Below are 26,680 nucleotides of genomic sequence, written 5' to 3'. Positions count from 1 at the left end.
ACCACACGTGCTCTCTCTCTCTCTCTCTCTCTATATATATATATATATATGTGTGTGTGTGTGTGTGTGTGTGTGTGTGTGTGTGTGTGTGTTGCAAACAGAAAAAGGCATCCATAACTAAAGAGTGTTTAAGAATGTCTTGTTAATGCTTCAGCCAAATGCTAACTTCCATATTTCACATGCTTCTATGCTTCAGCCAAATGCTAACTTCCATATTTGACATCAGAAGCATGAAGGAAATCATGTTTTGCAATTGCAAATAACACTGGGCATTGTTATGGACCACCACCAAATCAAAAATTCCCTTTAGAAACTGAATCCACACCCACTAAATCAAGTGTATCATCTATCATTTAGCAGAAAGTTTATGCACCTACATATTTTAGGCATATCAGTGAAATGTTCATATACTTGCTCCCTAAGACTATACCAGCATTCATGTGGATACTGAAGAGCTTACTCCACTAAATGAAGATTGATAATCAGATCATATGTTGCATGAAAAGGTATCCGTTATTTGAAAGCTATAAACAATAAGTGCCATTATTCAGAAATAGTTCTTAGAAGCAGAATTGATAGAATTAATGATTAATTTTCGAAGACCTACTTCGGATGCTTCTACTTGGAAAATTGATGAAAGAAGCTAAAATGAACTGCACTAGTGGAATTCAATCAACAATTTCTTCACTGCATCGTAGGATCTGCTCTGGACCCATCATCATGATAATACCTTCCACCATTCAAGGGACCACCTCATGATGCACAACTAATATAGTTTAGATCCAACTCCATATGATTTGTGTTAAGATGATGTACAAACTCGGCAGACCGATTATTTCTTAACTACAGATGGTAGAGATGTCCTCAAATATGAAGAAGCACAACTCTACCTGTATTCACCTAGCAATGGCTGTACTGTACCAAAGTCCCTAACAACACCATCAATCGAACTTAAGTATGACAGAAGATGAGCAAAACCATTCTTTAATGCACACTATTCCGCATGCTCAACAACCAAAATCTGCATTTCCAGAATTAAAACAAAAGGCATCCTTGTTCGAGAAACTTTGTAATCTGAAATATGGTGAAATCCATAGCCTGCTAAAATGGACTGCGATCCACAAAAGCTTCACTAGTACAATCATGCAACCAGTTCATAAGAACCATACCAATTCTAGACAGAAGAATGGCATCATAATTGATCTTCAATCATCTACTCCATTTGAGTCCTTGTTGAATGGTCTAGAGGTGGCAACTAGTAAGTCTCAAGCAAGAAGGTTTCAGTTACCCATCAATGTAGTGAAAAATCTGTGCCAAGAATGAAGAAGAATGACTTGAGCTACAAAAAATATTTCAGTTCTTACCGGACTATCAAAATTATCACATCAATGTGAATCTTGAAAGACATAATACAAAGACAAATGAAGATTCCACTGGATTCTAGTGAAGGTGAGAAAGTGACTGATCGATGATTACAAGAATTGCACCAAGAATCAAGAAGACAGCCAAAATTTTGGTGCAACAGAAATAGTACCGGAAAGCAAAAATTCCATAGAGAATAAATGGAAAGAGAACTGTGAGATGATGAGGAAATAGGAACTCAGTAGGTGCCGGCGGTTCATATCGATCATCATCTTCAACATAAAGTGGTTTTATCTTGTCCAACTTATACTCCATCAAATTTTCAAAAAGTAAAAGTTAAGACTCATTTCCCCAAAAGGTAAGCAGACATGAGAAATTCCAGTTGATGCAGCTAAATTCTTTGAACACAAATTCTTCACAGACACAAGGAAAGAATGTTAAAATAAAACAAAGAAAGGGGCTCAGAAACCATACTTCCAGGATCCAGCTTCAGTAAATGAAACATTATTACACTAGTATTAAACCCAAAGAAGCAGAACAATAGTAGCATAAACAGCTATCTTCAGTTCATATTATGCTGAATTACCACCAGAGGTGGACGATGATGGAGGTGCTGGAGAAGAATTCCCACTGCTCTGGGAGCCCGACAATGAGAACAGTCCATTGAAAGGCCAAGGCACCGGCACCCAAAATCTCCTCCCGTTCCCTCCATTACCCCCGTCACCACCATCCCCACCACCACCCTCCACCCTACTGCTGTTGCCACCTCCATTTGAATCCTTCGACTCATCTGCTGGCATTTGAAACCTACAAACTGGGCATGAGCTGTGGAGCTCCAGCCATGGTAGTATACATCCGCAATGGAATTTATGTTTGCAGGGCATCTCCCTAGCCTCTCCACCTATTTCAAAGTCCTCCAAACAGACAGAGCAGCTCATGGCTTCCTCAATTTTTACAGTAGGCATTGCATCAATTGCTTCTTTCCGAGCCGGCGGCGTTCCATGCCTGTTAGGATCATTCTCTGCCAAATGCTGCAACAAAAGATCCAGGCCAGGCCCAAGAAAGTAGTCTTCCAAAGAAACACCAAGGCTGTTGCTGTTCGAATTTTGTCCTTGAGTTTCGCCTGTATCGAAGGATCCTTGGAGAATTATGGCCTGGTTGAATGGATTGATTAGGATCACACGCTCCCTCTCCCTCTCACCTTCAGAATTATCAGACTCTGATCTGGTTGTTTCCCGGAGGGCTTGGAGAAGCTGGAGGATGACTGAGCTCCTCCTCCTTTGACGAAGGGCTTCCAAGTAAGGATCTGAACTGGAGTCATCCTCTTGTTCTTCCCTTTGGAGCCTTCGGCGTCGGGAGCCACTGCTCATCATTCCAAGCAAGATTGGAGCCCAAAGAGAGAGGTTTCGGTCGGAGCCCAGACCGGAGGCATCCAATTCTCCCCCACCATCCATTTCTTCTACAAATCCATTATTGCAATGGGGGCATTTGATATCCACCTCCATCACTGGATTTATCATCCGTAAGCACATGTGGCACCAGTATCTAGTAACCAGAGTCTCATCCATCTTCTTCCTGCCCTTCTCTTCAACCTTCTTGTCTAGCTTCCAAGATCCAAAAAAAAAAAAATGCAATGAATCCAACAAGCAAAGGAGCAAAAATGGTACTTAAAGAGGAACCAAATTTTGGGCAAAATATCAGCTCAACCTGCAACCAAAGGAATCTATTCTTTTCTTCCACCACAAAAATATATAGAGAAAAAAAAAAATGAGGTGGCGAAGAAATTGAAAATTTTGAAATGAGCCTTGATTTCTATATTCTATATTCCTTCTTGCAGTACGATAAATCATTTAAAACAGATCTTTCGGGGAGAAAAATAGTAGATGATCTTTTCATGAAATCCGTAGGAAATCCACATAAAAACTCCTTTTACAACACGAGCCAAAAACTCTCATGAAGGAGATATTTTCTTTCAAATCCACAAGATCAACACCAGAAAAAGAAAAAAAAGGAAGACCCACATCACTCCCAGATCATAAAAACACCGGCAGAATAAAAGCATATGAGAAGAGACCAGAAATTACCAGCTAAAAAGACTCTCCTTAGCGACGAACAGCCAAAACCATACAAAACTCTGATCAAAATCAAATTTTTCTGTTGTTTCTGCCAACAAAATCAATGATTTCGAAGATTTATTCAAACCCCAAACCAGCTGAGCATGGGATTTAAATATCCGAGAAGACACCACAGCAGAAGAATCCAGAAGGATAGAGAAGACGCTCACCTCCGCAAACTACCAGAGAGCCCATAGAAGAAGAATCGGACACGCGATCTTAAATAAATTCCCTCAATCTTTTCTCGATCACATGCATTTATATTGGATTAAAAAAAAGTTACCTTGAGGAATTTTGGGCAGGCTTTGAACGGTAGAAGAGACGGAAAGGAGGACGGAAGGTGTCGGGAGAGAACGACTCAACGCTTCTCCCCCTCTTTAATGTACTCCAAGGGGTTGGGCTTTCAAATTATTCAAATCAAATGCTCCATCTGTTTTTGCTAATTTTAATCTTTGGTATTACTTTTCTGAGCAATGTGGTTGGTGGTGGGATTTCGCTCTCTTACACCAGACAGCAACCCGACCTGCCATTCTCTATCTCCCCTCTCTCTTCATTGTCTTAAAATAGCTAAGCCACTGCTACCAAAAAAAGAAAAAAAAAAAAAAGCAAGTTGCTTATTAGCTACCAAAAAAACAAAAAAAAAAAAAAGCAAGTTGCTTATTAGGACCATGTCTTAAAATTGTTGGGATGTGCTGAAATTATTTCAATATTCGAGAAGTTTCCAATTTCCTGGGACCATCAAGTGTCAAATCTTCATTCGGTTGGGGCGCATGGTCATCCATGACCTCATGAGCTACGTATTCAAACGAATACTAATCCATAAACTATAAATTAAGAGTATGTTTGTTTGTGCTGTGATCGATATGATTACGTGGATTTAGTGGAGCCCACAGGGGCTACTGGATATTATGTATAGATCCTAGATAAATTTAAAATTATTTTTAAATTTTTAAATTAAATAAAAATTTTAAAATATTAAAAAATTATTTTTATATAATCAAAATATAAATATGTATAATCTGAATATGAATGTGTACAATCAGATATTGAAACTAGATAACTTACGTAATCTGAATATAAACTTATGTAGTTTGAACATGAATCCATGTAATCTGAACATGGATCTGTATAATTAATTTATGTAAACGATAGAGATTTAGAAATAATTTCTTAGTATTTCAGAAACTTTTTATTCAACTTAAAAAGTCCAAAAACTTAAAAATAATTTCAGATCCATCCAGAGACCTATAGATAATTTTTCTCCAGTTTAATTTCAAATTTAAAAATTCTCAACTTAGAAATCAACTCTTATATATATATATATATATATATATATATATATAATATTCAGAATTCAATTTTTATAATAAAAATTTTTTTCCATTTATTTTTTAAAATATTTTTGGTTAAACTGCAAATAGTTTTGGTGTACCCAAATACTAGTATCTTATCATATTTACATCAAAGTTTAATCAAAATAATATATATCATATTTTTTTTCAAAAACTACCAATAATATCACTATTTGAAGTATTTTTTTATTTATTTTTTATTTTTTTGAATATTTTATACAAATATAATGCAATATGAGTTTTTCAAGAGTTCACCACCACTTGTATCAAAACCAGTGCATCACCGTGTGGGTCATGTCTTGAGAAGATTATGGCCTTTTGATGCTCTAGAAACCAAGTCAAATGAAGGGGAAAAAAAATTTCACAAAATGTACTTTCACTTAGTTGATGATAAAAATTCTTGTTGGTCAACCCAAACATTGTAATGCACATATCTTATTTCCTTTTAGCAACAGTGCACATGTATTGTTCAGCCAAGGATATCTGATAAAATTTACACTGATGGTGAATCAAAAGCATGACATTTTCTCCTACAAAACATCAAAGCATAATGCTCATGTCAAAATAAATATTGACATTCTTCTTCTTTTTAGGAGTAGAATAATGTAGCTTTGAATTTGTAATCCTTTATTTGTGGGGAAAAAACAAAACTATGGTGTTGATTAGTCCTTTCAAAAAATATTTAATTGAATTTTGAAAAAAAAATAATTGACGAAGACCAGGAAAAGAGAGGGAAAAAAAAAAAAAAAAGGCAAGAAACCGGTATCGATTCTAGAGGAAGCTCTCCTCGGAAAATATCATGTTTGCTCGTGCTTGCCATCAAAATAATTGCAACAAGCCACCATTTTTGATGACTTATTTATCAAAGTCTATAATAAGATTATAACTTGTTACTCCTGCCAACGATGTGGAGGTTAAACTTTCGATCGACCTCTGTGGCAAAATGGAAGTTTTAGAGGAGCATTTGCGGCCCTTAACCTAAGGTAGATTCTCTATCAAACTTTATTATCTAATAAAAAAAATCTAGTTTTAGGTGGAATCGCCGTATGAATAAGAACATTGAGTAGCGGCCAACGGTATTAATTATGCTGTCCCAAGCCCCAGTTTTGACGCCCAAACACATGACAGGTGGTTCCGTGCTATTGGACCACGTTCATACGTATCTCTGGCTGGATCTCAACCTGTCCGGCGCCCTTTGCGGTCTTGATGATGGCTCTGGATCGAAGTGTTTTAACTGTTCCATTGCATTATATATATATATAATAGCCTTTTTTTTTCATTATTTTCTTATATTTATCATTGAAAATTGTATCATTAAAAAAATACTACAATATAAATAATGGTCATATTTTTATTTATAATTTGAATAAATTATTTTTTTCAAATTTTATCCAAGAATTATTTTTAAAGATGATTTTATGGTTAAAATATAGTAGTACTTTATCTAATAAAAACGAGAAAAAGGGGGTAATGTCATTAATTTTTATTATCATCCATTATAGTTTATTATAAGATCCTTAAAATATATGTTATTCAAATAATTATTTTAATATAAAAGTTCAAAAATTATTTTTGAGATAAATGATTATTATTATAATCATCAAAATGATCGATAGATGTTTTGGTACTTTAAAATTTCTTAGAAGGTAAATAATCTTAATCATAAATTCAAGAACGAAGGACCTCGGATAAAATGGCCGTTTGAGTGATTGCGAGGATAATATTTGCTGAAAAATATCTTGAAACATAGATTAATTAAAAAAATAAAATATTCGTACATGAGGTATTATTTGTCTTGATTCTGACCATCTTTAAACTTCAATGGACCTTGGCCAGTTGGAGCCTCATCTAAAAGGAAGTATGTATGCATGGGCAGGAGAGCCTTAGCCATTTGAAACTGCATGATTTTATCTTTTAAAAAATATTTTACATGAAAGAAAAGATTTCAATCTATATAAACTATACTTACATTTTTTTATCATCCATTATATTTCATTATAAGATCATTAAAACACATATTATTCAAATAATTATTTTAATATAAAAATTTAAAAATATTTTTGAGATAAATAACTATTGTTGTAACCGTCAAAATGGTTAAAAGGTGTTTGGTGCTTTGAAATTTTTTAAAGGGTAAATAATCTTCATCATAGGTTCAAGAATGAAAGATCTTGGATAAAACAGTCGTTTGAGTGATTGCAGGGATAATATTTGCTGAAAAATATCTTGAAATATAGGTTAATTAAAAAATAAAATATTCATACATAAGGTATTATTTATTTTGATTCTAATCATCTTTGGATTTCAATAGATCTTGATCTTATCTAAAAAGAAGTATGTATGTATGGATAAAAAATCTTTAATAATATGGAGCTATATAATTTTATCTTTTAAAATATATCTCGCAAGGATGAAAAAATTTCAATCCATGTAACTCATATCTACTTTCAATTCATAATCCATGTTGTACCAAAGATGACGTCCATCCCCACCCCGGCACACCCCTCCCCCCACCACTTCCTTTTGAATTAGCGAAAACATTTTGAGCCACCAAAATAAAAAAAGGGATCGAGATGAACACATCACAATGACACAGCCAAAACAATCATACAATGCAAGCCACAAATCACACGATGCCCCAAGGTGGACGATCGCAGCGAACAGATGAAGGCCACGTGGAAGGCACATTGTGGTGTACGTGCATGGATTCCCCTTGGCGTTGACCGGTGGGGTTTGTGCATCCAGGCATTCCAACTCGAAGTGGGGCCAGAGGTGTTTGATAGAATCCCCACAAGAAGTTGCCTCCCAGCCAAAGAGAGACCAACAACAAAGGACAAGTTGTGAATAGGATTAGGAGAAAGATGCTTCCCGTATAATTCTGTGGTTGTTGAGGAGCTAGTGGATGAAACCGACATGTGAGCCCTAAACCACATGCCTATGGTACGAGAGAGGGTAATGTTGATGTCTTCCATAGCAGCCTCAAAAGACCATTATAGTGAAAATGCCCTGAAAATGGTTTGCAGGTCTCCTCCACTAAAATATGATGGCATACATTGTAAAGATCGAATCTAAAATTATAAGGATCCGTATGAATATATAATCTAATATAAAGGATACACCAAATAGATTTTAGATAATTATATATAATCAAAAATTTTAAATAATATCTTTCGACTAATTTTTTTAAATAAAATCCTGGACTGTGATAAACGATATCAGGGTGGATATGGCTCATGGTCTGTAAACTAAGAGATCCTACAGCGCAAGCCTGCTGGGGCAAATCATATGCTGATCATGGTGCTTGTGATTAGATTTGATTTATGGATTTGGACCCTCAATCTAATAAGGATATTAAGATTTAAATAGAAGAAGTATATAAAGATCCATATTAGCATTTATTTAGTCCATCAACAGCTATGCACTAGGTGGATCTTTAGTACTTATACAGAACTAAAAAATCTAAATAAAATCTTCTGATTATAACAAAAATACCATACTATATTAAGCATAGGCATTATTAACCTTTTGGAAGCTATAACCAAATCCTCGAGCATGGTGATGAAGTGGAGTAGGGCATCATCAATGATCTGAATTTTGAAAGGAATCAATGGAGTGAAGAGAGACAGGTGGAGTGATAGGAGGAAAGGTAGAAAGAGGACTCTAGAGGAAGGTCGGTGAGGCACAAGAAGAGATGATCTCTGCAATGATAGGGGTTGGATAGGGAAAGGATAAGCATCCCTTTCCTCTTTCTTTTCTATCTCCTTTTCTATTATCTATTTTTTTATTTATGACAAATTATAGATCAAATAATCAAGATCTCATTTAATTATTTCATGGTTAATTGATGGTTAGTGGTTAGTGGTTAGTGGTTTTTGTTGGTCGTTTATGCAGTCAATAATAATCGTTCCATCCTATAGGCCTCATTTACCAAGCACTCATCTCAGTGCATCTTTACAAAAATGAAATACTGTGATTGGTTGCATGCACAGCCATGTGATGCATTCGGTATAAGGTATAATTTCTTGATTTCCATAGAGGCGAAGGTTGATCCAAGTTGGCAGTAGGGCCTCTTGTGTGTGAAAGGTGGGGTCATGCTGGTTCCATGTCAGATTTGTGCCTCGTGTGCATCTGGATTTGCTGATTTACATTGGACAAGAAGGGGGTCATTCAGCACAAAATTAGCCATTTAATGATCTGATACGCTGCTTTATCATATAACTAGCATATAACCTGCACGATATATAAGATACTGTGATTTGCGGACTTAGGTCAGCACATTGGGTTCGGATGCACAACTGGATGGTAATCCATGGTTTACCGAGCAGAGTTTGGGTGCCTAATTTTGTTGGGTTGTTAAGAAATCAACCACATCTGATATTATGGAGCCACATTAGTGGGTCGTCAGGTTTTGCGGCCTCTAAAATAATACAGTACTAGATTCTCATAAACTGGGCGGGCAGGATTAGGTTTCTTATGGAGGAGGTTTTGACTAGCTAGATTTGGTTCACACCAAATACAGCTCTTTTTCATGCTGAGGATAAATTTATTGGGTCAAGGAGAAGTATAAGAGTAGTCTACGTTCAAGCTCAAGTCATACTATAATGACCTCTGTTCAAGTTCTGCTCAATTAAAACTGGCACCTAAACATAGTTAGAAGATCTCTATTTCAAGCTAATGGTTGAGAACATGCATTAAACGATAAACTTTTGTTCACAAACAATAACTTGAATAATCAATGTCATATTAATCCTATATTCAGATTTTTAGCTTAAAAACCGGCTAAATGGGTGAATATTTGGGTTGCCAATTGAGCAAGCCCTTATCAAGCTTCGTGAGCAGATAAAGCTGCTCATGAATGGCTTGCTTATTCCACAGCCCCATCCGGAGGTGGCCTTCACTCCATTAAACTGACAGCAGCGTAGCAAAATTGTTAATTGTGTGAGACATCATTGCCTTGGCTATTTGTTGCTGGAGTAATGGTAGGCGGCAATTCTTGCAGATACAAAGTTATCTGCCACATAGCATGAAAGAATTAGTTAACTGATGAGAATTGGTGCCATACATTGTGGGTGATTGAATACCGAGTTGCCAAATCAGCACCAATATCATTTCTTCATGAACCTGATTTGTAGACTTCCACCTAGAAAATTCTCCTCACCCTTGGACTGTATACTCATTTCTATTTAAGACAATATGATAGAACGCAAGTGCAGCAAACCATTAATTTGACAATTGCATGCAAATGGAGAAAAAAGGAGAGAATCCGAGAATCATAAGCTTCGTGCAAAAGATAATCACTGTTGTGAAATGCAGGTTATGGACAGCCTTGATAACCAGCTACTTATTATGTTTCTTTGGGAAAAACCATTTATTGCATTTCAATTCAGAAAAACTTGTCATTGAATTGATACTAAAGGTTTAAATCATATTTCACATGAACTGTTTTAGAATTTGAACAGATTCCTGTGAACTTTCAGCACCAAACGACATGTTAGTGAGACTCTCTTTGAAGTTCTACGGAAGATGTTACTTTGTCCAGTGCCATTGGAGTCTTTTGCTTGCACAGGGTCACAAGGAAGCTCCTCTGCTTGAAGTTTCTTCACTTCCGAAACATTCAGAACCTGAGTTAACAAAACGAGGGAAAATGGGGGTAAAGAAAGGACAAATAGAGTTTAATTAGTACATGCTGTATAAGTTGACCTCTTTCAGTATTAATATATAACAAAATCCGTAGATATAATTTAATCAAGAGCAGCTTGTCATTCCTGAAAAATCTCAGAAACTTAATATACTAAAAATCAATGTTTGCATGATGTCTATTCTGAGATTAGTTACCTTTTCAAGACTGCACAATTCAGAATCTTGTATGCCATGAAGGTAATCTGAATAGAGGCAATGAGAAACATTTAGATTTTGGAAAAGAAATTCTGAGTCAGCATTTCATTAAAACCAACAAATTTTTATTTAGTTTTCACCTGTATAAGCCTGATCTTTGAATATCAGTAAACTACAGGGCATTAGTAGAAGAGAGCAAGGATCATGGTCAACTTCTGGTCTGCATAATGACTCACCCAATGAGCCATCTGTCTCAGCTTTAGCTGCAATTGTACAAGTAGACGAATCTTCTCTCAATCTTGGATGGGCAATAAAATCAATCATAACAGGAGATTCCAGAGATATAATTGCCACAATGGGGAAATAGGCAGGGCCGTCTTGGTGAGGCTGGATAGCAGGATAGATGTATATGTTCCCATTAAAAACCAGATGCTAATGAAAACAATAAACATGGCGTGAAAACAGCAGCAAGAAGAGAGTTCAAAGTCTGGATACAAACCATGATCCCTTGATCAGGAAGGTATTCATTGATGAGCACATGGTTTATTGGTGATGGAAACAACCCTGTTTGTTGACATATTCTTTGAGTAATCTTTGTAAGCCAGGAAGGCACTGCACGCACACACACACAAAAAAAAAAAGGGAAAAAAAGGTTGAGAAAGTAGGATACAGACTCCAAAACACATCACATCATACCTGAAGCTACATGGGTGCTTCAAAAGCATGAGCTTCAATTAGCTTACATAGTCGACATACACGCTAAAAATCTATAGAAAGGGGACATTTGTTTATCATCAGTCGAAGTGAAATTTATTGGTAGTGTCACTTCTCGATATTTGTTTACATTGTCCAAACTGAAAACTTCGAAAATACCTTGACTTTGTCATATTGAATTTGAGAACGTGGAGTCAAATTCAAGCTTGGGGAAGTAGGAAACTTTAAGAAGGAGTTTTGAATGGGCCTAAATCATCAAAAACCTGACTGAAACCAAATTGACCCAACCTGCCCAGTCCCAGCCTAACCAGAGCAGATCAAACCCAGCTGAATCAGTTACAACCCACCAAATCATCCAAGCTAAGACCCAACTTGACTTGAGGCTATGCAACTGCCCATTGTAATTAACTTGAAAGACAAACACATCATAAGTACCTGGAACTGCATTTCAGCATCTAAATGACAGCTGTGAAACTATACTGCTCCACTCAGCTGTTCTAGCCATAGTAACAGATCTTTTCCTAGAGATTTTTCAGCAAAGAAAAATATTGACAGTTTTTCAACTATACAGAATTATATTGAATCTATTTTAGTTATATGTCTGTAATAAAGAAAATAAATTCTTAATACTTCTTGGATTCCAATCTTTTTTGCAAAATCTCAGAATGCCTCATGAGCTTTCTGAAAAAACCACAGAGATTTCTAATTATGACTCTGACATGCACCATGCTATGAATAGCTATCTTGCAATTAACAATTTTCAGTATGGTACATGATTGGTGCAAGCACGTAAGAGTCACTTAAAGATTTCACAAAGAAACTGTAAATTTGGTGACTATCACAATTATAATTTTGGGCATTAAAAGAGTGTGTACTGACATGGGCCTATGAAATGATGAAAATGTTGTGGTGGATCAATAGTGAATTTCTGGAAGATGAAGTTAAAAATTTTACATAGCTAAAGGCTTTAAAATTGCACAAGCAAAGAGCATGATTTTGAACTTATGGTAAATCTCAAAGTATTTAAGATTTACGTTAAACATACAAACCTAGACATATTTAGACTCCAAAAAAATGACCGGCAAAAAATCAGCTAATTGAATGATCAGATTGTGCTTCAAGTCTTCAACAGGTGAACAAGCAACAGACTAAGATAAAATTCTGTTCAGCAGAATAAGATACAGTCATCCAGTTAACGACCATAGAACGGATTTAAATTGTTTCATTCTTCCCCTGATCCAGTACCAAACTTAGTTTAATTTGATGAATCTTCTATTTTGTCATTCATGCCTCCAGTATCATCAACTGGGTCATGACTGCAGCACAAGTAAACGCTAAATCCAAGCCTAGTAAAATGGCTATGCAGCTGCTGTTATATTCTCAGCCTCTAACTGACACTATAAGAGATGGCAATTTTAATGTCAAATATCGTGTCATGACCTCGCACAAGTGCTTTAAAGCAGTTAGTTGTATTAACGCTAGGCACTTCAATACTCGAATAAGACTTGTAACAATGTATCCATTAATTATAAGAAGCACCACGAGTAACAAAGGAGGGTAGTGGCAACTCAGCTTGTGTTCCTTTAAAATCATCTAGCACATGACCTCTTAAATCTCTGAATTAAAAACCTACACCAGCTAATTCTGGACCAACTGCAATAAAATAGTGTACACAGATGGAAAGACCCCGTCCAGTATTCTTGTATAAGCATCCTGAGTAGATGCAAAACACAACCAAGACAAGAATCATCACATCAACGATACTGGGTCAATTCTGCAAACAGCTTCATTGCGACAAATGTCCACTCCTAGAAACAAATACCTATATCCATTCCCCAAGCTTCTCTGAACTAACAAAGAATATAGCAAATGATTTTACAATTAAATCATGGTAAGTGGAACCGGTGATTGAATAACCGGGAAGTTTCAACAATAGGGAAAAGAATGCGATAAAATTAATAATTCCATCACATCAACGTTACATATATAAGCGAAGGTGTTCCCACTCACATTCCTGTGGCAAAAGGCCCTTTTCATGCACCACACCACCTACCATCATCAAAAAACAAGCAGATGAACCGTTAAGTGAGACAAGAAGCATACATATATAATCTCAGCTTCTGGGCAGCAAAAATAAAGAAACACACACAAGACGATTACCCCAATTCTGTAATCTCCTGTTCTTCAAGTGCTTCCATCTAGATGCTGGTACCTCATAAATCTATGAAAATAACATATCCACATTAAAAAAAAAAAAAGATAAAAGAAAAATTCCACCAAGAAAACAGAGGATAGGAGAATAGAAACTTAGGAAAATACAAAGAAGGAAGACATATTACATGGTGGAGAAGCTGGGCTTGCTCAGATTCTGTGATGAAGTTGGGGATGTAATAAAGACTAGGTAGAGTCCCAACAATGAAGTCGTCCAGCTCCAACCGCTTCTCTTCTGTCCCTTCCATCTTGCGGTGCAGCAATGGAGTTTTGTTTAGGGTTTATATATTAATTATTAAGTTTTTTTTTTTTTTTGAGCGAATATGAGGTGCAACCGACGGGCGACCAAACCCCGAGAAATTAATTTAATATCATGGTGGGCCGCCCACGTATCAGATACTAAACTGATACAACAGATACCGCACTCGATTTTAGGCTTTTAGCCGAAAGGCGGATAAAGGTACGAAATTATTAGACCGATACGTTTCCTGGTCGTTGCTTCAGTTGTCCAGTCCGATGTGCGATTAAACGGCTACTTCACGATTCATTAATCATTACATTTGGGGATTCTTGCTCGGGAGATATATTATTTGCAAATTACTCGGTTTCTCTGATATAGAAGTTGGATATCGTAGACGATCACCGTCAGCAGGATGAGAAATTTTTTGTGCGTTACTGGACAGTATAAAAAATTCGATCTGAAGTATATTATTTTATTTTATTCATCTACATAGTTATTATTTTTTAATATATATTTAATAAATATAATTTTATTTTTATTTAAAATTTTAAATAATAAAAATATTTTTATTTTTTGAAAAAAATCATAACACCTTATATTCATATTACGGCATCTTACGTACAGAAAGTCATAATTTTATGTATAAAATATCATAATTTAACACAAGATATCATAATTTTTTTTAAAAAAATAAAATATTTTCATCGTTCAAAATTTTCAAATAAAAAAATAAAATTACGAATATTAAATACGTATTGAAAAATAATTGGACAAATATGTCTTTTTCATATTATGACATCTTGGGCTATATAATGACATCCTGCATGTAGGACATTATAATTTTGCGTAAAATATTATAATATGTCAAGATGTCATAATTTTTTAGATCATATTATCACATCTGCATGCAGGATGTCATAATATGCTAAGATGTTATAATTTTTTGGATTATATTATAACATTCTGTGTGCAAGAAGCCATAATTTAATACAGGATGTCATAATATGTCATAAATATCATAATATTTTTTCAAAAAGAAGTATTTTCATCATTCAAAATTTCAAATAAAAAAATGAGACTATAGGTATTAAATACATGTTGAAAAATGGTGACTATATGGATCAATCAGATAAAATAATATACTTCACATCGAATTTTTTATACCGTCTGCGGTGCATAAAAAATTTCTCTTAGTAGGATAAGTAATAGAAATGAAAAAAAAGACCCTAAGGATCATAAATTCAATTATGTGCTAAAATCTATGCATGCATGGATATGAATCAATTGATAAATTGGATATAAATGTAGATGTAAATGAGATAATTAAACTTTATAAACCATCAAATCATAGATACAAAAGGTAATATAACCTAAAAGACATATTACTGTTTATTTTCTTTTAACGCTCATGAGAGTTTTATAAAATTAAATAGGATTCTAAACAAAATTGGATATTTGAATTGGATAATCATTGATCTATATTCTATTCATTTCTTTTCATGCATATGGATATAATGTTGGTATCCATATTTGGATAGAACGCAACAAGGAAACAGATTTAGATGAATATTATAAGCAGTCCAAGAGAGTTCGTGTAGATCTATAATTTTATTTTGCTGGTTATCTGAGAGGGGGGGAAGCAAGCACGGAGAACTCCACTTCCGCCAGCGTGTCTGGGTCTCCCAACGCCTCCGGGTCCTCCCTGGGCTACCAATGCCCAGCAACGTATATTCTCTGCTTATAGGACACCACCTTGGACTGCCAACCGCTGCAATTTCAATAAGATATTAAAAAACATGATAAATATGAAAAAGACAAAAAAGAAAAGGGATGATCAATGCAAAGTACCTTGAAAGCAATCAGTCTTGAGGACCACCATGCAGCAAACAGCGTTTATTTCTTGATCATGCCACGAAATAAAAGCCCTAGGGTTACCTAATCATATCACCAACAGGTACCCTTTTGAAGCACAAGCAGATCATAGAATTGATTGCCAGCATATAAAAATAAAACTCTAAAACGCAAACGGATGCTCTGAAACTGTATTTGACAATAATCTTCCAGTGGCTTTCTAGGAATTCTCTAACAACCTTACCCGGGAAGCAAAATTAAATTGCTTTCGAATGACCGGAAAGATTCACGGATTTTTTTTTCCTTTTTAGTAACACATAGGATAACGGTCATCTCAGTCAACTATGAAGTTCGATTGTTGGAATTTAGCTGCAACCTAGACAGTGTATCATGTTCAATCAGAGAGAATACTCGTTATAACCACCGACTACTTTCCTCCGTGCTGATGCTCGGCTACAGTCTACTAAAAGTTACTTCACCACCCAATACCTAGAAATTTTTTGTGCACGGTGTAGCAAAATTGATATAGAGCGCACCATCCCATCACATTAAATCTTATAGTGCAATTAATAATAAAATAAATATTTAATGTCACATATTTTTTTTATTTTTTTGATAAAAATATTATTTTTTTCTATAAAATAAAAAAAAATAATATTATTACTTTCAAATATCTTACGTAACTTTTTGTGAATATATATGGCTTCCTATATCTTTATATGAACAATATATATGACTTTCTGTCTGATGTCTTATGTAGTTTCCTTATGTTTTATATGACTTTTTGTGAATATATATGACATTCTGAATAATATATATGGCTTACTGTATATTTATATAACATTCTGTTGGTTATTATAACCAATAAAAAATCATATAAGATATCAAAAAATTATATATATTAATTAAAAAATCATATAAAATATCAAAAAGTTATAATAATCAATAAAATATTATATAAAAAATGCCATATATATTAACAGAAAGTTATATAAGCCATCAAAAAATTATATATATTGTTCAAGATATCATATATATATATCTACAAAAAATCAATATATTATTCATATATATTTACAACAAATCATACAGGATGTCCTATAAAAATATAAAAAATTATATATATTATTTAAAATATTATATATATTTATAAAAAATCATACAAGATATCAAAAAATAATAATATATTTTTTTTATTCTATCAAAAAAATATATTTTTGTCAAAAAAAATTACAAAATATTAAGCATTTACTTTTCTATTAATTGCACTACATGAACTAATCAACTATCGCGGTGTGCTCCACGTCAATTCTATCACACCGCATGCAGTGCACAAGAATTACTCTATCTATCAACCTCTTGTTGATCAATTGTTCCACGAAGTTTTTGGTACATTGAAAAATACACAAATAGCGTACCTTGCATCACCGCAGATTTACCCTGAATATTAGTTCTTTCCACTGTAAGACAACAAAGCTGCTGTTCGTGGTATTCTGTTTGCTACATCAGGCACACGATCGCAATTCAAAAAGAATGAATATATCGAATTGGCTCCATGCATCCTGTAATGGTGCTGGTAAACTATGTGGGCAACTCGTTTGTCCTTTGGCTAGTGGGACTGATACGGTAGACAAAATACAAAGTGAATCTAGAAAGGTATGAGAGAAAATTTCCGCGCACCGCACAAAATTGCAGGCGAGCAGAGAAAAAGGATCAATCACCATTTCATTGTGCTCCAACACTGGCTTTCATAACCTGACCACTTATAAAAAAATTACGCTAATGATTTCAGAATGCTGGTTTTTGGCTCCGTCAGTCATTAGGTGAAAAATAAAACAAACTTAATATTTCATTTGATTTATATTACAATCCATCATACGAAAAAAGAAGCTCAATGTAACAAATAAACACACTAGTTAAGGTCTAAGAAGCAGACGAATAAAATGATTCCGAGAAAATGACCAAAATATATGAAATTTACACAATATTGCTTTCTACCACAGTTTCACATCAATTTTCTTCCGTGACATCAAGCTCCTTTCTTTGATAAAACTGAGGAAGAAGGACTACCTCCAATAATCATAGAGTTAAAACTTTTTTTTTTTGGAGGAAAAAAAAAGAGCATCATTTAGCTTTTCTTGTAGAGGATATTGATTCGAACAAGGAACAGTAGGTGGTGTATCAAGATGGAAGCCCATTAATAATATGAAACATCCTATTTTCATGTACACAATTTTCCAGCTAAGTGTGATTCCACTATTTCCTCATCTGTGTCAAAATATCTGCAGGGGCTCTTCCAGCAGCACTGTTTCCACTAAATGCAGAGAAACCACCTCCCTGGTTGCTGCTAAAGCCCCCAAAACCACCTGCTCCAATACAAACATAAGAAGCAAATTCAGTGACGATTAGATTTTAAATTAGGAACAGGGATACCATCAGGGATTCAAGTACAGTTAAAAATGGCAAGAGTAAAGTCAGAATTTAGCAATGAATGCAGCTTGAACTATTGCTCTAGCTGGCTTGGGTTGCGTCCTCAAAAACTAGGTCACAGAAATATGCTTTTTTGGGGATAATGAAGAAAGCAGTTACACTACTTCATGACAGATACATTTAGACCTAGCTACTATTTGTAAAAGAATGGATTCCCAAAAATCAATTCCAGCATTCTGGGTAGCAAAATACAGAAACATAATATACAGCAATGCAGAATACTTAGTCTAAACTTTGGTAAAATTGAACTGAAAAATTACTGTCAAGATGAAATAAAAAATAAAAAAGGCAATTGAGTTCTTATGATATTAATCTGCATGAGACAAAAGGATCTTATCATTCGTGTTAGGACCAAGCATGGACTCTGAAGTACTTAAAATATGGAAATGCAGGATCTTTTTAGCTGGGTATTACTTCTAAATTAGAACAAATTTAACAGATGATAGTTGCTAAGACTAATCAGGAATGAGTTTACATGCCATTTGATCACTGTCCCTATAATAAGAAAGCATGAAAGACAGACGTCCGCAGGCAGTATCATCAATTAGACTACCACTTACAGACAATAAGAAGACATATCCTACCTCCTGGCAAACCACCACCTCCAAAGCCACCTCCTGTAGAAGCAGCACCAGCAAAGCCACCACTAGCAGGGGCAACAGCAGCAAAGCCTCCTGCACCAGCACCAGAAAAGCCACCACCGCTGGAAGCAAGAGCAGCAAAGCCCCCTCCTGTAGCAGCACCAGCAAAGCCCCCCCTGTAGCAGCACCAGCAAAGCCACCACCTGTTGGGGCAACAGCAGCAAAACCACCTCCCGTAGGGGCACTAGCAAACCCTCCACTCTTAGAAGCAAGCGAAGCAAAACCCCCTCCTGTAGCAGCTGTGGAAAATCCTCCACCATTAAAAGCACCTGCGGAAGCAAAACCAAAACCCTGTCCGCCAGCACCAAGCTGTCGTGATTGTCCAAAAGCACCCAGAACTGATCCGAGTGCCTGCTGTCCAGCTCCAATTTGTGCTGGGTGTCCAAAACCACTGAATCCACTAGAACCACCTCCAGAAAATGCAACCGAACTCATTGATTGTGGTGGTTGTACTGATTGGGCAGATGGGAGATTTAAAGATGGGGGGCGGAAGAGTTCCCCTGGAGTTGCTGTCAAAGTAAATGAAGGGCTTGCAATGCTTGTGTTGGCTGCAACAATTGCACCACCAAAAGGGTTGGTTTTAGGTGCACTTGGAGGTGGCGTTGATCCAAGCCCAAACCCACCAAGAGCTCCAAAATTGAGCACATTACTTGTGACTGGAGCCTCCTCTTCCATTTCATCTTCTTGAGATACAGTATCCAAGTAGTCTCCATTGGTTTCTGTGGCCGTGATGCTCACAGGAGGTGCAATGTCAGCTTGTGTCTTAGGTGGGGTGTTAGATAAAGCAGGGAACACACTTCCACTGGTTGCTGGAACCAAACTGGGTTTCTTATCAAAAGCCAATCCAACTGAAGCATTGCTTGCAATTGTCTGTGATGTAGCTAATTCAAGTTTAGAACTAACACTGCTCATGTGTGATGAAACCTCGATTACAGGTTCCTGTGATGGAGTTTGTTCAGATAGAGAGTTTGCCTCATTAGGAAGTGAAGGGGCAGAGCGTTCCCTATCTGCAGGTGATGTATGAGGCGGTGAAAACAGTAATTTCTGAGAGTGATTGGAAGAAAGAGAAGACTGACTAGAAGCAACCGATGTTGAGGCTGATACTGAAGTTGCTTGATTAGTTTCTGCTATGGAATTAGTTTTAAATGATGATCCTCCGAAAGGAGCAGCTGACAATATGGTGGGTGCTAAGGATGGTGCAGTTGATGTAGAAACACTTGACAAGGTGTGAGCAGCAGAAAATGGAAAAGGTAAGGAAGAAGTTGAAACTGATGCTCTTGACCGAGGTGCAATGGTGGAAGCAGCTTCAGTTGACTGGATTCTGCTCGTTATCTTCTCAATTTGAGCAGTACTTTGGCTTGCATCAGGAAACTGGATGGCAGATAGAGAAGAAAGAGATGATATATTACTTTCTTTTGAGGATGCAGACAACCCTTGTGGAGAGAAAGCCTCCTGTTTCATGTTTCCTGGCAATGTCTTGGCCAGATTGTCCTCTCCGGTGCTCAGATTCTTGCTTGCTTGATCATTTGCCTCCACTGTTAAAGTGGCCTTCATAGGCGATATGCTGCTGGAGAATATCGAAGAAGTTGACATAGGAATAGATGTTCCTAGATGAAAATTAGACACTGTTTTGGGGATTGAGACAGAGTTGGCGGTCCTAGATGACTGGCTCCCCAACCGAGCCACTCCAATGCTTGCCCAGTTAGGTGAATCAAACTTTGCATTACTCTGGGCATTGCTGAACAGTGGTGGTGATGGGGCCATCAATGTTGATGGTTGAGTACTTCTCTGCATCTCCTGATTTGAATGAGACTTTGATACCAGGGTTTGGGATGACCCTGACAATTCCTTAGCCCATTTGAACAGAGAACCTGACTGAGATTCGAAGGCTTGATTTAGTGGCTTTTCTTGATTTCCTACAGCACAAAATAATATGGAACCATATATAAGCAGACTCATGATTAGGCAGTGAATACTTTCATCATTTGTTAAAGTTTACATCATTATGATATTACATAGTTTAACAAGTTACCTTGAGCGTATGCATGGGACTGAAACTTGCCTGTAGATGACATTGAGGAAGAAGATACAGGACTTCCATTACTTTTTTGCTGGATGATAGCAAGTGCTTCCATTTGAGAATCAAATTCTTTCTTGGTTTTCCTGAAAGGGTTGTCTGCATTGACTCTTAAACGTTCTTGTTGTGGCATTCTTTTGACAGTGGTCTTTTGAGGCTCAAAACTAGCCCAATTCTGCAAAATGTTGATTATTTAACCTCCTATTTGTTTTACCTTATCTACAAAACTTTAAACATATTATAAGGTAAAAGAAATTGGAGAACACACCGTGGAACTTCAAAAATAAAGAAGAAATATCATTAACTGTCCCCTTTTTAAGTGAAATGGAGAGCACATTTAAGAAGACAAAGGTTAGGAGCAGTGCAACTTTTTCATACCCCACAACCATCGGTTATAAGAAAGATGAAGTATCAGGGACAGCAGCTGGAGAAGAGCACTGATGCAGCTTAGGAAAACATTTATTCAGATGTATTGTTCGAATTAGATAAAAGTAGCACCTTTGGAAGAATTTATTGACAACAGCAATCATAAAACAATCTATTTGGCAAAACAGAGATTGGGGTCAGACTGATGAGCAGAGGACCCATAAAGGGATTGGTATGCATGCTCATGAAACTAGCAGGATTTTTATATTATGAAATTCGCGAAAGCAGCACAATAGCATAAATTAGTTTAAGATTGAACTGAGATGGTCAAGCCATTTACAAGAATTATACCATAGATGGCATCAATAAAAAGAGGGCTCTGGAATTCAGGTCCGAGGTGGGCCAACAAAAAACCATGACAGAAAGAGAAGCTCTTTCAATAGCATTTATGCTTTGTTGGAAGCGAATGGAGAAAGAAGTGAAAGCAAGATGATGAGGTTGATAGATATGTGTTCATCAGTCCTTACGACAGATGTTATGACCTACTAAACTGTACTCCATGCTTGTCACCCTGAATTCTCACTCACAATAAAATACTAACACGGGCAGCTTAAGGAACCAGAACATCGATGTTAATTATTGTCATTTGATGCTTCAGAACGGTCAAATGTTGCATTGTGCTGATCCACAAAGCTTTGATATTATATGTTCCCCCTTAGCACCTAACATCCCAATGTACAGCAATTATGAGTTCCTCTAATGAATTGTAATGTTGGGGCCATTTAAACAATACATTGACATACGCACATATTAACATATGATGCATGTATGCCAAGACAGTAACACATATTTAGTTAAACACAATTCAATTTTTGCATGACTAAGATTCAAGAATTAATTAACAGGTGGAAATCTTTAAAACTTGACATAGCAACCTATGATACAGCTGCATTTAGATGTTGCATTCTGTCAACAGCTGGATTTCTGCTGTGCTATTTTACAAATCCGTAAATGAAAGATGTCATCAAGAATCCAAACTTGAACTCCACTTTTCTTGCATTCCAGTGTGTCTATCCTGGTAATAGGCATAGAAATCAATAAATGAAAGATTTTATCATAAATCCAAACTTAAGTTCCATTTTGCATACTCCTGGGTGTGATATCATGGCAATAGGCAGTCAGGTTTCTATAGTTTCATATAACTAGCTTAATGCTCTCTAAGATCATTCCATTCACTCAATATTCTCCAAAGAGGCATGGTATCAGATCCATATTTTCCAGATCTCTGATTTAGCATTAGGCCAAAACAAAAGTTACTTTCCAATCATAACTGTACATCTGTGCGACCCTAATGTACTGAGCATCTCTGCTTCTTTAGCATGTTCAGTAAGTCCTATCAGCACATGAAATCGGCATTAATTGCAAAAATCCCAAGCCAACTTCAAAAATCCAATTATTAAAACCATATTTTTCTGCATATCGCTTACCAAGGACAATCCAATTACACTATTAGACAGTCAAAACCTTACTGGAAGGCAGAGTTTTGATTAAGATTTTAAGCCCCCTATGAAAATGATCAAGAATTGCTTGAGATGTTTTTTGTCATGGATGTTGCCTAAACCTGAAATTTCATAAGAAACATCATATAACCATCCCCAAGAAGCCCAGATGCTTTTTTGCATTGATCAGAGATCCACTATTTTATATAGAGGCCTGGGAAAAAGGTTTACAACTTGAGTACCATTGGGCATCATTCCCATTTTTACTATTTTCAAAAACAGTAAAAAGAAATTACTTTCATTTTTTCCTTAATTTTTAATTAAAAAAATGTTTGGTATAGTCAATTATTTCTGAAAGACAAACATGCGATCGTTGTAAATATGATGGTAGTAGCGATGGAAATAGTGGAGATACCGATGTTGGCAATGAGGGCAGCAAGGTGGCAATGGCGGTGATGGTGGCAAGGGCACCAGTGATGCGGCGGAGGCAATGACAATGGCGGTTGTGGTGTGGTGGAGGCAATGGAGGTGTAGCGGTGGCTAGAATTAGACCTATTCACAAGCTGCATGGCCTGCCCAACCCGCTCAAGCTCGAAGCATTATGGGCAGACTCAAGCCAAAGGTTTAGCCCTACTGGGCAGGACAGACCTAAAAAATAGGCCCGTTTATGTTTGATGTGTCTGCGGACTTAATTGACAATTGATATGTGGACTCAGTTAGATAATAAGCATGTTGTAGATTATCAATAATATTTAATTATTTATATTTAGCATTTCTAAAATATTTTTAGAACAAAATAAAAATGGTCATAAAGCCCAAAGCCTGACCTGAAGCCCAAAACTTGATTAAGAGCTAGGCTCGAGCCTAGAAGGTAGGCTCGAAGGTCAAGCTGGGCCTATGAAAATTGTGTTGGCCTTCGGGCAAACCACAGCCCATGAATGGGTCTAGTGGTTGCTAGGATGCCAGATATATAGAAGTGACAGTGGTTTTGCAACAGCTGCATAAGTGGTGGCAAGGGTGTCAACAAAATGATGAAGGCAGAAATGATGGCAGCAATGGTGTTGTAAAGGCGGCAAAGGTGGTTGCGTTAGTGGTGGTAGCGGCGACGAAGACACCGGTTGTGGCTGAGCCAACAATGGCTGTGGTGGTAAGGAACATGGGTATTTTATTTTCGAAAATATTGAAAGTAGGGATTTCTTACTTTCATTTTTGCTAGAGTGAAATTAGAAAATAAAAACAAAAGCACCAATTATTGTGTCTCGGTTTCTGTGATCTTATTCGTAAAATAGAAAACAAGAAATAAAAGGTGATGCCAAACAGGCTCTTAGGTTTTTTTTTCCAGTTTCTCTAGCTATCCTGACCAAACATAGCGATTCAATGAGCTATTCATGGATGAATCTACCCTGTTGTTTGCTTTCAATTATTTTTATGGTGCAGTCAGCCCAATCAGCACATATTTTCAATCAAATTGGCCTTGTCAATAGACCTCATGGACCTACCAAGGGTGATCATCAATTATTATCCTACACCAAAATCTAAAATATTTTTGTAATGCTAGATTTTAACTGACTTATTTCTTGGTCATATTAGCTCTAAAATTTAGAGTATACAAATTATTTTAGTTGTCTAAAGCTAGGATCTATTATCTTGCTAATTAGTTCTCATTTGTAGCTCAACTGCAAAGCAATTGATAAATCATCTTAACTCGAACTATGTCTCCTACCTATTAAAAGTCTTGTTTAATTACTTGTTCATTTATTTTTTGATTTGTCTAGCCTATATAATTTTGGATCTTTGACTGACCAAAACAATTTCATGAGATCCAAATCAATTATGATGTTCCTGCTGTGCCATTATAACCAATTCTTATACAGGACCAGAAATGGAAAGATAAACAGCTAACATATTGCTGTACTGCAGCCCATATACTTTTAGAAGCTTGGGCTAATTTACGAAATAGCTACTCTCATGAGAAGCATCTTGAATTTCCAAGTCAGACTTTGAACAAAGAAACCAGAACAGGACCACTTGGTCAATATTATCCTTGAAAGATTGACATGTTAAATTTGCAGACTTTCTCTTCCATACTAGATAATAATTTCAATGGTAAGCCCTGAATCATATTAGTTGTTTCATGTTTGGATTAATCCCTACTTCCAAGAGCATCTTTCTGGTTTAATATGATGACTGATAATTACTATTAAGTCTATTATGGCTTTTTTGTATGGATTAGCTTAGGAATAACCTTTATCAAACCGAAGCTTAAGTAACTGTGGAATATTTAATCAACTTCATTTTGATTTCTATAAAAAAAAAAGGGATAAATTATTCGGTAGTGGACTATTAAATATTATTTTTGTAACTTTTCTCAATGCTGTTAAGCCTTACCTCCTTTTCCCTAAACCTTGTATACAAATTTAGGTCCCTTTCCTAGTCGACCCTTTCTTAATCTTTGTTGCACTAACCATGTCATTGTTTGAATGGTCCTCCACTATCATGATTAAGAGGTGTCGATGCATCTTATATCAGAATACATAATATATCGCAATGGTTAAGGCAAAATAAAAACCTATATATATTATAGAACATGTATTAAATGTAACAACCTTGCACATTAGTATTTCCTTCAAACATTGCATATCAACCAGTGAATTAACAAGCAAAAAGATACAAACACATCTCAAGTTCAAACTATACAACCTTAATTTTGTTTCAAACATCTTCATCAACTCCTTTAACATTCCATTAATTTCATCACCTTTGCTTGGAGTACAAGAATGCTATTGCGTATGCAGCTAGGTTGGTTATGACTATATAGAATTACAGATGACTTGCTCCCTAGTGATAGAAGCAAATGAAGGTCAAGATCTTGTCATACAGTCATATTATCAGAGTTTAGATTAGAACATAACTAAAAGATTACGGTGGAAGCTACAAGAACAATTATTTAGTCCAGAAGGAATATCGACAATATCATGGAAAGAACAGAAGAGGATATAGGTTAAAGACAAGCAAGCATATGCATCATGAAGAGTTAAGAAATAGATAAAATTTGAACATTACTTTATCCAACGAGTCTCTCCTCCGCCTTGTAGTTTCTGGTTCAGAACCCTTCAGAGCACTCAATGTGCTTCTCCTAGGATGTTCATTGCTTGAAGTAACTGTTAATGGTGAAATTCTCTTCCCAGAATCTGAAGCAAGGCCAATCCTTCTCGTATCGGGAGACTGGAAAGCATCAGCTTCATAAGCAAGACCAATTGATTCAAATAATTCTGTCGTTACACTCGCTCGCTTTACAGAGGGTGAGTTTATATTAAGCATAGCCATCTGTTTTGAGAGGCATTGAGATAGTTGCTCTGCTGCTGCTAATTGTGAATTCAAAGTATTGTATACACTGTGCAAGGATTGGATATGCCTGCAGATATATTACAATGATCAAAAAATCCAGTAGTTCTTAAACTTCAAAGACAATGAATGGTTAGATACATGGGTGGGGAAATCCAAAATCACAAACCATTTGACTTACGTCACACAGAATACCAGAAAAGCAAATTTCTCAAATGCTCGTCATAAAAACCCAAAAGCAACTTCAATTTCTGATACCACTTTGAAAACAGAAACACCTACTTTGCCACAGAGATTTCATTGACCAAAATGTTGGTTCTTATGTAAACATGCAGTAGTTTAAAACATAGAGTTGCTCCTGAAAATAGTGTCAGCAATCTGGTTCCTAAAATATGATGCATCTGGAAGGATGTGAAAGTAAATTTGCTGGAATTATAAGCATTTGATAGTAGCATATGAAACAGCTTACATTTTAACATACAAAGTAAATCAGTTTAGCAGATACAACCAAAAAAAGTAGAGAAGGCTGTTTCTGGGAAGTATCTTCTTATTTCCTTATTTGTTTATAAATTATGCTTAGTA

The 26,680-nt window shown here is 36.0% G+C and overlaps 3 protein-coding genes across 8 annotated transcripts in view; all 3 read right to left on the bottom strand.

Moving 5' to 3' along the window:
- Positions 1-1,805: 1,805 nt before the first annotated feature.
- On the bottom strand, positions 1,806-4,001 carry LOC105057281 (E3 ubiquitin-protein ligase SIRP1). 6 transcript variants are annotated; one of them, XM_029268182.2, is made up of 2 exons: positions 3,647-4,001; positions 1,806-2,962 (listed from the first exon to the last, which is right to left on the bottom strand). In XM_029268182.2, the coding sequence occupies exons 1-2, from the start codon at positions 3,669-3,671 to the stop codon at positions 1,935-1,937; spliced, it is 1,053 nt and encodes a 350-aa protein (XP_029124015.1). In that variant the 5' UTR covers positions 3,672-4,001; the 3' UTR covers positions 1,806-1,934. The 6 variants fall into 6 exon arrangements, with proteins under 6 accessions (XP_029124015.1, XP_010938153.1, XP_010938151.1 ...); XM_010939851.4 differs by having other exon boundaries at positions 1,806-2,966; positions 3,647-4,000; XM_010939849.4 differs by having other exon boundaries at positions 1,806-2,966; positions 3,760-4,000.
- Positions 4,002-10,210: 6,209 nt separating this feature from the next.
- LOC105057282 (alkylated DNA repair protein ALKBH6 homolog) lies at positions 10,211-13,944 on the bottom strand. Its single transcript, XM_010939855.4, has 7 exons — positions 13,717-13,944; positions 13,538-13,598; positions 13,388-13,426; positions 11,163-11,275; positions 10,804-11,050; positions 10,664-10,710; positions 10,211-10,449 (listed from the first exon to the last, which is right to left on the bottom strand). Exons 1-7 carry the CDS (start codon positions 13,834-13,836, stop codon positions 10,273-10,275), a joined length of 804 nt encoding a protein of 267 aa, XP_010938157.1. The 5' UTR covers positions 13,837-13,944; the 3' UTR covers positions 10,211-10,272.
- Positions 13,945-17,638: 3,694 nt separating this feature from the next.
- LOC105057283 (nuclear pore complex protein NUP214) overlaps positions 17,639-26,680 on the bottom strand; it is a 31,286-nt gene continuing 22,244 nt past the window's right edge. Inside the window, 5 exon segments of the mRNA XM_010939856.4 lie at positions 17,639-18,046; positions 18,755-18,928; positions 18,931-20,727; positions 20,844-21,063; positions 25,817-26,168. Coding sequence (XP_010938158.2) covers positions 17,937-18,046; positions 18,755-18,928; positions 18,931-20,727; positions 20,844-21,063; positions 25,817-26,168 — 2,653 coding nt within the window. The 3' untranslated portion in view covers positions 17,639-17,936.

This window comes from Elaeis guineensis, chromosome 14, assembly GCF_000442705.2.
Source record: "Elaeis guineensis isolate ETL-2024a chromosome 14, EG11, whole genome shotgun sequence".
NCBI classification, from domain to species: Eukaryota; Viridiplantae; Streptophyta; class Magnoliopsida; order Arecales; family Arecaceae; genus Elaeis; species Elaeis guineensis.
This window is presented reverse-complemented; position numbering and strand designations above follow the sequence as displayed.